Source organism: Microcaecilia unicolor, chromosome 1, assembly GCF_901765095.1.
Source record: "Microcaecilia unicolor chromosome 1, aMicUni1.1, whole genome shotgun sequence".
Taxonomy (NCBI): Eukaryota; Metazoa; Chordata; class Amphibia; order Gymnophiona; family Siphonopidae; genus Microcaecilia; species Microcaecilia unicolor.
In genome coordinates this window covers 730,863,034-730,875,452 of record NC_044031.1, presented here as the reverse complement: position 1 = coordinate 730,875,452, position 12,419 = coordinate 730,863,034, and the positions used below count along the sequence as shown (strand labels likewise).

At 42.0% G+C, this 12,419-nt stretch overlaps 1 protein-coding gene across 1 annotated transcript in view; it reads left to right on the top strand.

Annotated features, from left to right (window-relative positions):
- Nucleotides 1-12,419, top strand: part of PPIP5K1 (diphosphoinositol pentakisphosphate kinase 1) — a 283,513-nt gene that overhangs the window by 145,919 nt on the left and 125,175 nt on the right. Inside the window, 6 exon segments of the mRNA XM_030189638.1 lie at nt 72-254; nt 2,160-2,301; nt 3,585-3,808; nt 4,735-4,862; nt 7,061-7,175; nt 10,302-10,409. Of these exon segments, the coding sequence (XP_030045498.1) occupies nt 72-254; nt 2,160-2,301; nt 3,585-3,808; nt 4,735-4,862; nt 7,061-7,175; nt 10,302-10,409 (900 nt within the window).

Here is a 12,419-nt window from a genome sequence, read left to right as displayed (position 1 = left end):
TTTATGAAATTTCTTTTGACAGAGAGGCTCGTTTTCATAATTTTGGGTGATTTTTTAAAAAATCTTTACAGGGTCTCCTTGCTCTGGAAGGGGAGCTAACCCCAATCCTGGTGCAGATGGTGAAAAGTGCAAATATGAACGGCCTATTGGACAGCGACAGTGACTCCCTCAGTAACTGTCAGCAGAGGGTAAAAGCACGTCTCCATGAGATCATGCAAACAGATAAAGATTTTGCTGAGGAGGACAATGAGAAGGTAATGTTAATTTCCTTAGCAGCTTTCTTCAGACATTGGAAAACAGTATTGGAAGGCAATACACACGGTCAAAATGTTTTCTAGTGCAGACTGCCTACTGAAAAGATGTGAGCAAAATCTAAATAAATATATTTTCTTGTTGCACCTGCTTTGTTTGTATTCTGTTAAGTTTTGATGTAACACATGAACATCTTCATGCCATAATGAGAATGGGGCAGTAGTATGACTTGTTCGTCTTGTTTTCATTTTGTTGAGTGGTTTTCGTTTGTTGGATGCATTGTTATAATTCAGTCTCAGATTGGAGGTTGTCACTGATTGACAGACCAATAATTCACACAAACTGCCTGCTGTTAGATATCTTATTTTGGGAAAACAGTACCAGATTAGTATCTTAAGAATAGAAAGATTTTTATCAGCCTCATTATAGGGTATGTTTACTAAGGTGTGTTAGTGTTTTTAACACGCCTGTAAATTTAAGGTGCGTTAAACGCTAATGCGCCTATACATTTCTATGGGCGCATTAGCGTTTAACGTGCATTAAAAATGTTAACGCGCCCATAGCGCCGCTTAGAGTGGGGGAGTGGCCTAGTGGTTAGGGCACTGGTCTTGCAATCCAGAGGTGGCTGGTTCAAATCCCACTGCTGCTCCTTGTGATCTTGGGCAAGTCACTTAACCCTCCATTGCCTCAGGTACAAGCTTAGATTGTGAGCCCTCCTGGGACAGAGAAATATCCAGAGTACCTGAATGTAACTCACCTTGAGCTACTACTGAAAAAGGTGTGAGCAAAATCTAAATAAATAAATAAATAATAGTAAACATAGGCGTATGTATGGTATGTTATTTTTATACCGTGATGTATTGTTACTCCCGCGGGACGTGGTGGAAATGAAAACGGTAACGGAATTCAAACATGCGTGGGATAAGCATAAAGGAATCCTGTGCCGAAGGAATGGATCCTCAGGAACTTAGTCAAGATCGGGAGGCGGGGCTGGTGGTTGGGAGGCGGGGATAGTGCTGGGCAGACTTATATGGTCTGTGCCAGAGCCTGTGGTGGAAAGCGGGACTGGTGGTTGGGAGGCAGGGATAGTGCTGGACAGACTTGTACGGTCTGTGCCAGAGCCGGTGGTTGGGAGGCAGGGCTGGTGGTTGGGAGGTGGGGATAGTTCTGGGCAGACTTATACGGTCTGTGCCAGAGCCGGTGGTTGGGAGGCGGGGCTGGTGGTTGGGAGGCGGGGATAGTGCTGGGCAGACTTATACGGTCTGTGCCCTGAAGAGCACAGGTACAAATCAAAGTAGGGTATACACAAAAAGCAGCAAATATGAGTTATCTTGTTGGGCAGACTGGATGGACCGTGCAGGTCTTTTTCTGCCGTCATCTACTATGTTACTATGAATTTTTATGATGTATTTCATTGTGTATTACTTTATATATTACTGTAAACTGCTTTAGGATGTCGTTTGTAGTAGAAAGGCAGTGTAGAAGGTTGAAGTAGAAATACAAGTCCTGGCCAGGTGTTTTGCTGATTAGTGAATATTGCAGGCATAAATTTAAGCATATTTACTCGTAACTCTCTTGCCTTACTATAATTTCTGAAGAAGTAGCTATAATTTACTTTTATTTTTTTGTGAATAGATAGGTCTTTTCCAGCTTACTGCTTAATGCCTAATATTTATGGGCACTTCTTCTATTCCAGGGTGGTAATCACCCTTTACATATATCATGAGGTTCCGATGAAGATCAACCCCGCAGCAGCCTGATTCATTGATATTTATAGTGGCTGAACAGTATAACAATACATATCCTCCCTGCAAATCAAAGGGGAAAAGAGGGTTTGTAATAGTTATAACAGCCAACTGAATTGGATGAGAAATCCTGTTTTACTGGCTCCGCTGTTTTCTTTGCAGCTGGCTCCCACAGGCAGTTCCTCTGTGCTCAATTCCATGACACATACCAAAAATCCAGTCAAGACCTGTGACTTGGTATATTCCCTGATACAGAACCTCACCTCACAAATTCAGAAAAGGCTGGAAGACCCCAAATCAGCAGGTGAGCACTGCCATTTAAATGACTTTCTCAGAAAGGAGAAAGGAGGGAGATGAGATTCTGTACTCCTGTCCTGCCACTGCTGCCATCCTAGGGTGGATGCCTAGTCCACCTAGTGGCAGGTCTGGCCCTGACTGTGAATATAGCATTTACCTAAATACTAAGGGGCCCTTTTAATAAGTTGCTTAGGTGCCTACACACGTCCAACGCACTCCAATTTGGAACTACCGTGTGGCCCGGGTGGTAATTCCATTTTTTATGCGCGTCCAATATGCGCGCCGGAAAATATTTTTCATTTTCCAACATGCGGTGATAACCGGGCGGTAATCGGCAGTGTACGCGCGCTGACGATTGCCGCCTAGTAAATGCGTGAGACCTTACTGTTAAGTCAATGGGTGGTGGTAAGGTCTCAGACCCAAAATGGACGTGCACCAATTTTTATTTTGCCGCATGTCCATTTTCGCCCCCCCCCCCCAAAAAGGCCTTTTATACAGGTGCGCTGAAAAATGGATCTGCGCACGTCCAAAACACGCACCTACACTAGCGCAGGCCATTTTTCAGCGCACCTTAGTAAAAGGACCCCTAAATGTTCTTACTTTACTTGTTTCAGAACTTGGTCTTCAGTCCCTCAGCTGGATCTGTTTAAGGTAATCTAAATGTTTAAATAATGTGGATCAAGTGGTGGGTTAAGCTATAGAAAGTTTTGTGGGGTGATTGGGCACTTCTTTAGCTTCATACTAAAAAATTTTCCTTCCTAGACGCATACTATTTTGCTTCAGATATAATGTGGCTCAGGCTAGAGGTAGGTGGATTGGGAAGGGTTTAAATAAAAATATAGACAATATTTTTTGTTTAAACAAGTTCTTTATTTCAGTTTATAGGATGATTGTTGTAAACTTGTTATTTTGTACTGGCAAGTTTTGATAAAATAAATTTGAAATTAAATTAATATGGGTCTTAATTGTTGTGGATATGCTGAAAATCAAACATAGTTGAAGGTCTCTGCTGCATTTAGGAGTCCCTGCTTTCCTTTCTCCTGACAGGCTTCGTGAGCTGTCTCACTAGATTGGGGGCAGGTCTGCCTTCTCAGTATTGGCTGTGGAGGATCCATGTTTTCGTATAGGAAATGGGAGATCAGTCTTAGGTTTTAACCTTATCTTGTTCCGCTAATGTCTGGATGAGATGTCTTTTGTGTGCTTTCTTTTTAATTCTGCATGAAAAGGCGGCTATAATAACTTCTATGATTAGATCTGGTTTTTTTTTTGCTTGTGGTGTCTATTCCTCAGATCTGCAGCTGTACCACAGTGAGACCCTGGAGCTGATGCTGCAGCGATGGAGCAAACTAGAGCGGGATTTCCGCATGAAGAATGGACACTACGACATCAGCAAGATCCCAGATATCTATGATTGTGTAAAATATGATGTGCAGCACAACAGCTCATTGAAGCTGGAGGGTACAGATGAGCTCTTCAAGCTTTCCAAAGCACTGGCAGATATTATAATCCCCCAGGTAAACCCTGCAGGATATCACAGTGCCTTTACCAAAAATTGAATGAGGGACTTTCAGACGAGATGATCCCATTAGCAGTACAGAATACGCCTGATTTCAGTCATCGGTCCCATATATCAAAAAATGGGGACCTGTTTCTAAACTTCATCTGCGTCAACCATTAGTCATCAAGGTCGCTCCATATATTTGTGCAAAAATTCAATAATTCCAAGCATTCAGTCATTCATACCATTACAGTGATGTTTTTGAAAGTGAATGTTCAATGCTGGAAGCTTGCACGAAAACAAGCTTATTCCTTTCCAGGTTTGACATAAGCATGCTGTGTCACTGTTTCCTGTCCCCAGCTCAGCACCAAATATTAGAAGTCCTGTATCGGGGGGCTTGGTGTAACTGCTGCTTTACTGCTAAAAATATTTTTACTTTCTTTTGTTGTGGATTTTGGAAATATTTGGGAGGATATCACATTGTGGCATGCATTTTTGTCACCCTTCAAGTTAGTTTTCCATACGCTTTCATTTTCTTCCCAGACACTATTCTTCACAAGTGATTGCATACTCAATCCTGTCTGTATAAACACAGTGAAAATTTGTATAAAATGTTGTTGCCAAAATGTAGTAATATTGAAGATTTGGAATGCATGGTTCTAATTTCAGGTTTGTTCAGAGATAATGCTTAGCTAACACATGAAGCAGCATTGTACTGGTAAAAGGCATAAACATTTTAATATCGCCGCATTGAGAGACTTCCAGTTTCAGATATTTTGTTTATTCATCACGCTAGTAGATGCTCTTTGTACAGGGAACGCCAACAGCTATTATGATTTCAATAGGATTATGATTCTAGCTAGCTTTAAGTCATTGCTTAAATTTGGTTTTACAGAGTATTTACCCCTTTCGCTCTTCATCTTATTAATAATCCCAATGCAGGAATATGGAATTAAGAAGGAGGAGAAATTGGAGATTGCTGTGGGATTCTGTCTCCCACTTATCAAGAAGATCCAGTTGGACCTGCAAAGAACTCATGAGGATGAGTCTGTAAACAAGCTTCATCCTCTGTAAGACCTTTGTGTAATGTCATGAGCATGTTAGTCCGGCCTTAGATTTTTTTGCATGCTCCCCTTCCCCCTATGTATTTCTGTCATGGTAGGTAGACGCTGGGCTGGAATTCATTTTAAATTACTACTCTTTGTGTTTAAAATTTTGTATGGTCAGGTCAGCTATCTTGCTGATGCTGATTTAATGTATTCTGCTTCTAGAACTGTTCGTTTTTTGCAAGAGATTAGATTGATAGGGCCTTCTATGTTAGTGTCGTAGGATGACAACTAGAAACAGGTCTATTAATGGCCAAGGCCCAGAGCTTGGAAATAAGTTGCCTAAGGATATTAGAGAGATCACTTGTTACTCTATTTTTAGAAAAGCAGTTAAATCTTTCCCGTTCAAACAATAGTTAGATCTGTTTGATTGATTCATTGTACTTCCTTGGATCTGTCCACTTACTTTTTTCTTGGAATCCTCCTTGAGCCTTTCAGGTAAAGTGGAATAGAAATGACCAGATTAGATTAGATTAAATGGTGCAGCAAAGTAGGTGCAAGGAAAAATGTCTGCTCGGAGTTATTCTATACATTTATTTTATTTATTTTCAAAATTTATATACCCCCTACATCTAAGCGTTTCACAAGCAACCAACATAACTTAAAATCAACAAACAAAAGCATAATATCACAGTAACAGACAAAAATAGTGCTACATTTAAACCATCTCAAATGGTGCTCTGGGCTGAGCGCTCTTTACAGAATAGCGCTTAGCATGTATTCCGGCGCCCAACTTTGGGCACAAAGGCTTACATCGACTGAAACCTGGTGTAAATTCTGATATGCAAGGTCGGTGCACAACCCCCAAGTTCTATAACACTGCATATAATTCTTTGGAATGCCCCTGACCTGCCCATGCCTAGGGCACAGATCTTTATAGAATCATGCACAGCCAGTTCTGCATGCAAATCCAAATTAGAGCCAATTAACGTCAATTGATTAGCAGCAGATTATTGATTGCTAATGGATCATTAACTAATTTATTTGTGTGCAGATCTCAGGATCTTGCCCAAATTTGGGTGCCGTGTATAGAATCCGGGGAATTGTTGTCACACAATCTTAGAATGTATTCTGAAAACCTTCAGATTTTAGCACTGTTTTAGATTGACTTTATTTCTTGCATTGCCCTTATTTTAGTTCAGCACTGACTTATATCATATATATTGTTACATTGTTGCAAATCTCAAATCAGCTTGGAAGACGATACTATTATGTATCCTCCTGGCTACTGTTGCTCATGAAAACAGATACCTAAATTTAGAAAAATTTAGGAACCTAACTTTCAAACTATTGTAAATTGGGCTATACCTACTCACCCTTCATCTAGAAGACTTGTTAAGTACTGACTGACTTATTAAACCACATCCTTTTGTTGTAGTTTAGAACTTTGACAGACAGATGAACAGATTATTCTCCTCATAAGAGCCTGATTTTCCACCCTCTGAGCAACAAACTCTCAAACTATACCTGCAGTGTGAACTGTGGGTCACCTCAGCACTGCAAAACAAACCATGGTCTGTACCAATTTTATGAACCATATTTCACCACAGACTGGTACCCACTGTGTGAAGCATGCTTCACCCCAGTATTAGGAGAGAGACCCACAAACCTTAGTCACTGTATGAATCATGGTTCACTTGAGCAGTGAGAAAGGGTTCCTTGTTTGGGGACGGAGGGAGCCTTGATAAGAGGGGAGAGGCTTTGATTAGAAGGGAAGCCCTTTGCAGCCATTTGGAGCTCAGGGGCCCAAAGAGACCATGAAGCTTGATGGACAGGATATCCCCATACTAAATGGGCCAGGTAGCATGAGACATTTACATCTGCAAAACACAAGGCCGTTTAAGGAGCCATGCTCCATTCTGTATGGCTTTTTAACATGTACATGCTCTCTGTATCATTAGCTTTGGAACTAGGCTGCTAATCAAACTCTGGTATGCACACAAAATTTGTTAACATTGCTTTTAGATTCTCAGTGTTTATATGAGGGGACCAGTCCACAACAGGGAGTCCTTTGTCTTTACTGGTTTTGTGCTGTTGGTAGTGAATGTGTAGCCTGTCTTTTGAATGGTAGAAGTGAGGGCTGTACTAAGTATTCAGCTGCCTTTTCGTGACATTTACATGTCCTCTAGTGCAGTCTCATTGGTGTTGGGGTTCTTGTTTAGGTACTCAAGAGGAGTTCTTTCCCCAGGACGGCACGTAAGGACAAGATTGTACTTCACCAGTGAGAGCCACGTTCACTCACTGCTCAGCATATTCCGCTATGGGGGGCTCCTGGATGTAAGTGTGATCTTCAGTTTCCAAAACTACTATTACTACTTAACTTTTTCTAGAGCGCTACTACATTTATTTCTTCTATTTTTTGTGGTGGCGATTGTGCCAAAGTTGATAAAAGTCTGTAAAGACAAGCAGGGCATCAAATCCTCACAGCATGGGAGATACCATCCAACAGAATCCATATGGAAAAAAAAAAGCCTCTCTAGCTCAGAAAAGATGTGGAAGCTTTAGAGTGGCACTGTTACACACACGCATGATTTTCAATCTCTTGATGTTACGCAGTATCTCCTCTGACTTTGTATTTTCCTGGAGCTGGTAAAAAGTACCTGCTCTTTTCTCCTTTTGTGAGAATTTTTGTCTACTGTAAAGTATCAATTGTCAAAATGCAGGCCTTTTGTTGTTGGGTTTTTTTTTTTTTTTAATCTATTTATATTTTTTTGTTAATGCTTGGAAGTTCCATGCTGTGAGAACTTGGTTCTTATCCTCAGAGAAAGCCAGATTACTTACCTGTAGCAGGTGTTCTCCTTGGACAGCAGAATACAAGTGCTCACTTACTCTTCTCCCTTTCCCCTCCACTTGGAATTATGTTCTGAACTCAACTGTTTAGTGATTACGGAGGTCCTGTGCTTCATTGTGGGACCTGCATATACATGGTCATGCCTCTCAAAAGTTTCCAGATCCTTTCTGATCTAGAGAGGCATTTTCCCATGCGTGCTCCGTGGAATTCCCATGCTGGGAGGACTGCTTCATATTATCCATGGAGAACACCTGGTACAGGTAAATAACTGGGTTTTACGGTGCCTTTTTATGCAGTATTCCGTTTTCCCCAGGGAGCATGTAACTCTCTCTCACATAAAAGCTCTGTCCTTTCTTGATCTGTATGCAGTGTCCAAATTACCATTTCACTATGGTAGTAGTGTTGTAGGAGTGATACAGTCACCACTAGGTGTGATGGAATAGAGACATGCAAACACTATTATGCACTCTGAGGGCCAGATGCACTAAACTTAATGAGCAAGTAGTAAACCCTGGCATGCATTAAACACTTTTTTCTGACGACGGTAGCAGCTAACGAAAACGGAATGCAGATGAGCAAATCGTGTAGAAACCCTATTGTAAAGAGATGCACTAACCTTTTCCGATTGCCTTAACGCTGGAAAATCTAACGAGAGGTCTGTACCTCTTGTTGGGGCTGTGCGGGATTGGAAAAATTATTAAAATGTAAAAAAAAAAAAAAATGGGGGGGGGGGCAAAAACAGCCAAGTGCTCTTCAGGAGCATCCTTTATGGATGTTCTTCACTATATAAAAAAAAAAGTCAAACAGGCTCCGATGCTGCAGGCTCTTATTTAGACATCATTCAACCCCGGAATAATAAAAACGTCCTTTTTGGCCATGCTTCACTTGGCTGAGAGACCTGGAAGTCTCTGAGCCAATCACAGCGCGTTTAGCTTGATGTGTCTTACTGTGTTTCCTAATGCATTGTTAGTGTATGAATCTTTGGAACTCAATAATGTTTGCTTGATGTCATAAGAAGTTTTTGAAATTCTTTCAGCTTTTTGATGATGATCCTGAGTAATTCAGGTATCTTGTAGAACTGTGTGAAAACAGAATGCCATACTTCTCATGCTCAAAATTATATGTGGTAATGTTACTTTAGTGAGGGCTGGATACTTCAATACTCAATTATCATTCCCAATGCTGTATATATATATTTCATCGTTTTGGTGTGACCTTAGATTAAAATATCATTGAACTTCAAATTCAAAATTTTTCCCACAGAGCCTTACTTGGTAACTTTTTTTCATACGGGGAACTCACCTCCGTGGCTTACCAAACTCTTCATCATTTCTTAAAAAAAAAAAAAACCCTCCCATTTATTAATTTAAATTAACTTATCTTTAGAGTTGCTTGCCAGTAGTGCTGACATGGGCCATGTTTCTCAGTGTAAGCTGCTTCAGGGCAAGTCCTAAAAAGCAAAAATGATATTGAATATAATGCTCAGCATCAGTTACCTTAAGGTGAACAGGATTTTGTGCTGGCGAAGGTATCTCCCTTCGTGCTTTGTACACCAGTTCCCCTTCACTGAGAGAATGATGTAATAAGCTGTATTATCCTTTAGCGCGGTGGTTTATTTTTAATTTTTCCGTGTTAACCTTACTCCTGATACAATAAGGATTTTGGTGCAGAAAAATCTACAGTAATAAGGTAGTGCGGTCAGCATGCAAATTGCATGCAAACCCACCAAATTGAGAATTGCGCCCAATGTACAAAACCACGCTGAACTTTAGTGTGTGTGTTTTTTTTTTTTTTTCTCTTTAGCGTATAATATTTGTTTTCACTTGAGGCCAAAGTAAACATCCTATGCAGGAGCAGCAGGATCATCTGAGGTGAAGTGCAACACTTTACGTCAGAGGACTCATGGCCCAAGTGGGCCTGGTAGCAAACCTTCCCCTAAGACAGTCCGGTCCAGGGCATCCTTTGTTTGGCAGGCTGATCTCTAGCAGTGTGTGTTGACACATTGTTAGATGTCAGGCACCATCATTTTCCAAGAGGGCAGCAGGATAAGGATACTGCTGGATACCTCCCTGGACTGGTGCGGGAGGGTGTTTGTGTGGTGGGGAGGGGGTGGGGGGGAGAAAGTGTTCGGCACCCATTGGGCCTCCATGGAATTTTTGCAGGGTGGGAGTAGGTGTCATAGAGACAGGCTTTTTGCTTTAAATGCTTTAAATGTCTCCCCTCCTGTCAATGCATGAGCCAGCCCCAGTTCATGCACTGAGAGATAAAGAAAGATTTTACTCCTGATGCAGTAAAATGCTGAAGATTACCGTGGTGGGCGTGCGCTCTATTTTTTGTTGGCGCATGTTTTATAATGCTGTGATAATTTGCAGTTTACTGCATCAGAAGAAAAATATTTTTTTTTCAGTACACTTAATGCCATGTTCTGACACACAGCTTATTAAATCGGTTCCTGAGGGGATACATCAGAATGTCACAAGGCAGTTTTCCTGTGTAGTTTGATACTCGCCCAGCCTTGGCAGTCAAGTAATCCACAAATTCAATAACCTATAGGCATCAATCTGTTATTACTGAATGACACACATGTCTTTTTTTGCATATGCATATGCCAGGAGTTCAAGGACCAGCAATGGAAGAGAGCCATGGACTACTTAAGTGCAGTTTCAGAGCTGAACTACATGACACAGATTGTCATCATGCTGTATGAGGACAACAACAAGGTAAATTACTACTACTACTACTATTTAGCATTTCTATAGCGCTACAAGGCGTACGCAGCGCTGCACAAACATAGAAGAAAGACAGTCCATGCTCAAAGAGCTTACAATCTAATAGACAAAAAATAAATAAATAAAGTAATCAAATCAATTAATGTGAACGGGAAGGAAGAGAGGAGGGTAGGTGGAGGCGAGTGGTTACGAGTCAAAAGCAATGTTAAAGAGGTGGGCTTTCAGTCTAGATTTAAAGGTGGCCAAGGATGGGGCAAGACGTAGGGGCTCAGGAAGTTTATTCCAGGCGTAGGGTGCAGCGAGACAGAAGGCGCGGAGTTGGCAGTAGTGGAGAAGGGAACAGATAAGAAGGATTTATCCATGGAGCGGAGTGCACGGGAAGGGGTGTAGGGAAGGATGAGTGTAGAGAGATACTGGGGAGCAGCAGAGTGAGTACATTTATAGGTTAGTAGAAGAAGTTTGAATAGGATACGAAAACGGAAAATGATCTAACAATTAGAGCTTTGTTTTTCCTCCTGAATCTAGAACTAACATAAAAATGCAGAGCTCTTAATAGTGTCTTGTTTTGAAATGGTAAAAGATATGGCTAACAACTTCCTGCACTCTTGACAGGACATATTTCTGTTAAATTCCAGGAATCTTTTGGAAATGAGGTGTTATTTGACAGTTGGTTTGGGCAGTCAGTGTTGCAGAATCTGTTTGGGGTCTAGAATGCAACTCCACCCTCCTAGGCCCATTTTATTTTGTTCCAGGCTGCACTCTCATTCAGATTGTATATAGTTTCAGGTTCATCTGTGTTATGTCTTTGCCATTGTGAGGCCCAATTGACCACTGTTTATTATTTTGGGTGAGCCTGGATACTAAGGATTCCCCACACGTGATAATATGCAAGCCTGCTTGTCCTTGGAGAAAGCAAAGATACTTACCTGTAACAGGTATTCTCCGAGGACAGCCTGCTTCATATTGTCACAATCCCGCTGATCTCCCCTTGGAGTTCTCTCCTTCATTATTTTATTTTTATTCCTTTGCTTTGAAATTAAACTGAGACAACTGTGTTCGCGTGGCTGGTGGGAAGGTACTCATGCGTGCACGGTGGGGCGTGGCTCACACTTCACTAAAGCCCCGTTTTATTACTTTGGCATAAATGCTAGACCAGATGATGCGGATTGGCGTCTACCCACATGTGAGAATATGAATCCTGCCGTCCTCGGAGAATACCTGCTATAGGTAAATATCTTCGCTTTTTCCTCAAACGCATCCGCTCAGGAGCCAGGCTGTAAGACCAAAACGATAGGGATCCTCTATCTGAACCGGCCCCTAATGAAGAAGACCGGGGTGGACCAGAAGACGCAGGGCAGCTCCACCAGAAGCCAAACCAAGTCCGCATACAGAGGACGTCAAGGCCAATCTGGAGCCACCAGAATGACCCTTCCTGGGTACTGCCTGATCCTGAGCAGGACCCAGATGATCTACAAATTGAGGCCACCCCTCTTTCCACTGGGAGAGTAGTCTTCTTGTTAACCGCCATTACCAGATCATCCACAGAAGGGACGTTTCCTTTAGGATCTGACCATTGGGAAGAAATAAGCTCCTGGATGGCTTCATGCACTGGAAATGCCTTGGAAGGTTTTCTCGTTCTGGTCATCTTGGGATTGACCAAGGCTCTGGCCTGGGTTTCAGGGTCAGCGATATTCAAGGCTGCTAAAGCGTTAAGAGCCGGCAGTTCATCCCTATGATATGCACGTATGGTCGTAGGGTCATCAGGCTCCTCCTGCACCAACTCATCCTTCTCCAGTTCATCCACTTGAGAGGGACAGATGGAATCCCCAGAATATGTGGCAGCCAAAGGCGAAAGTGTACAGGGACACAATGACGCTACCTCCAAGAGAGAGATGACTCGCCTCCTAGAGTAGGGTCCTCAGAATTCTTGTGAGAAACAGTTTCCAAATACTCCTCAGCACTAGCTGAGGGCATAGATGGAGCCTGAAGCTGGGGCTGAGC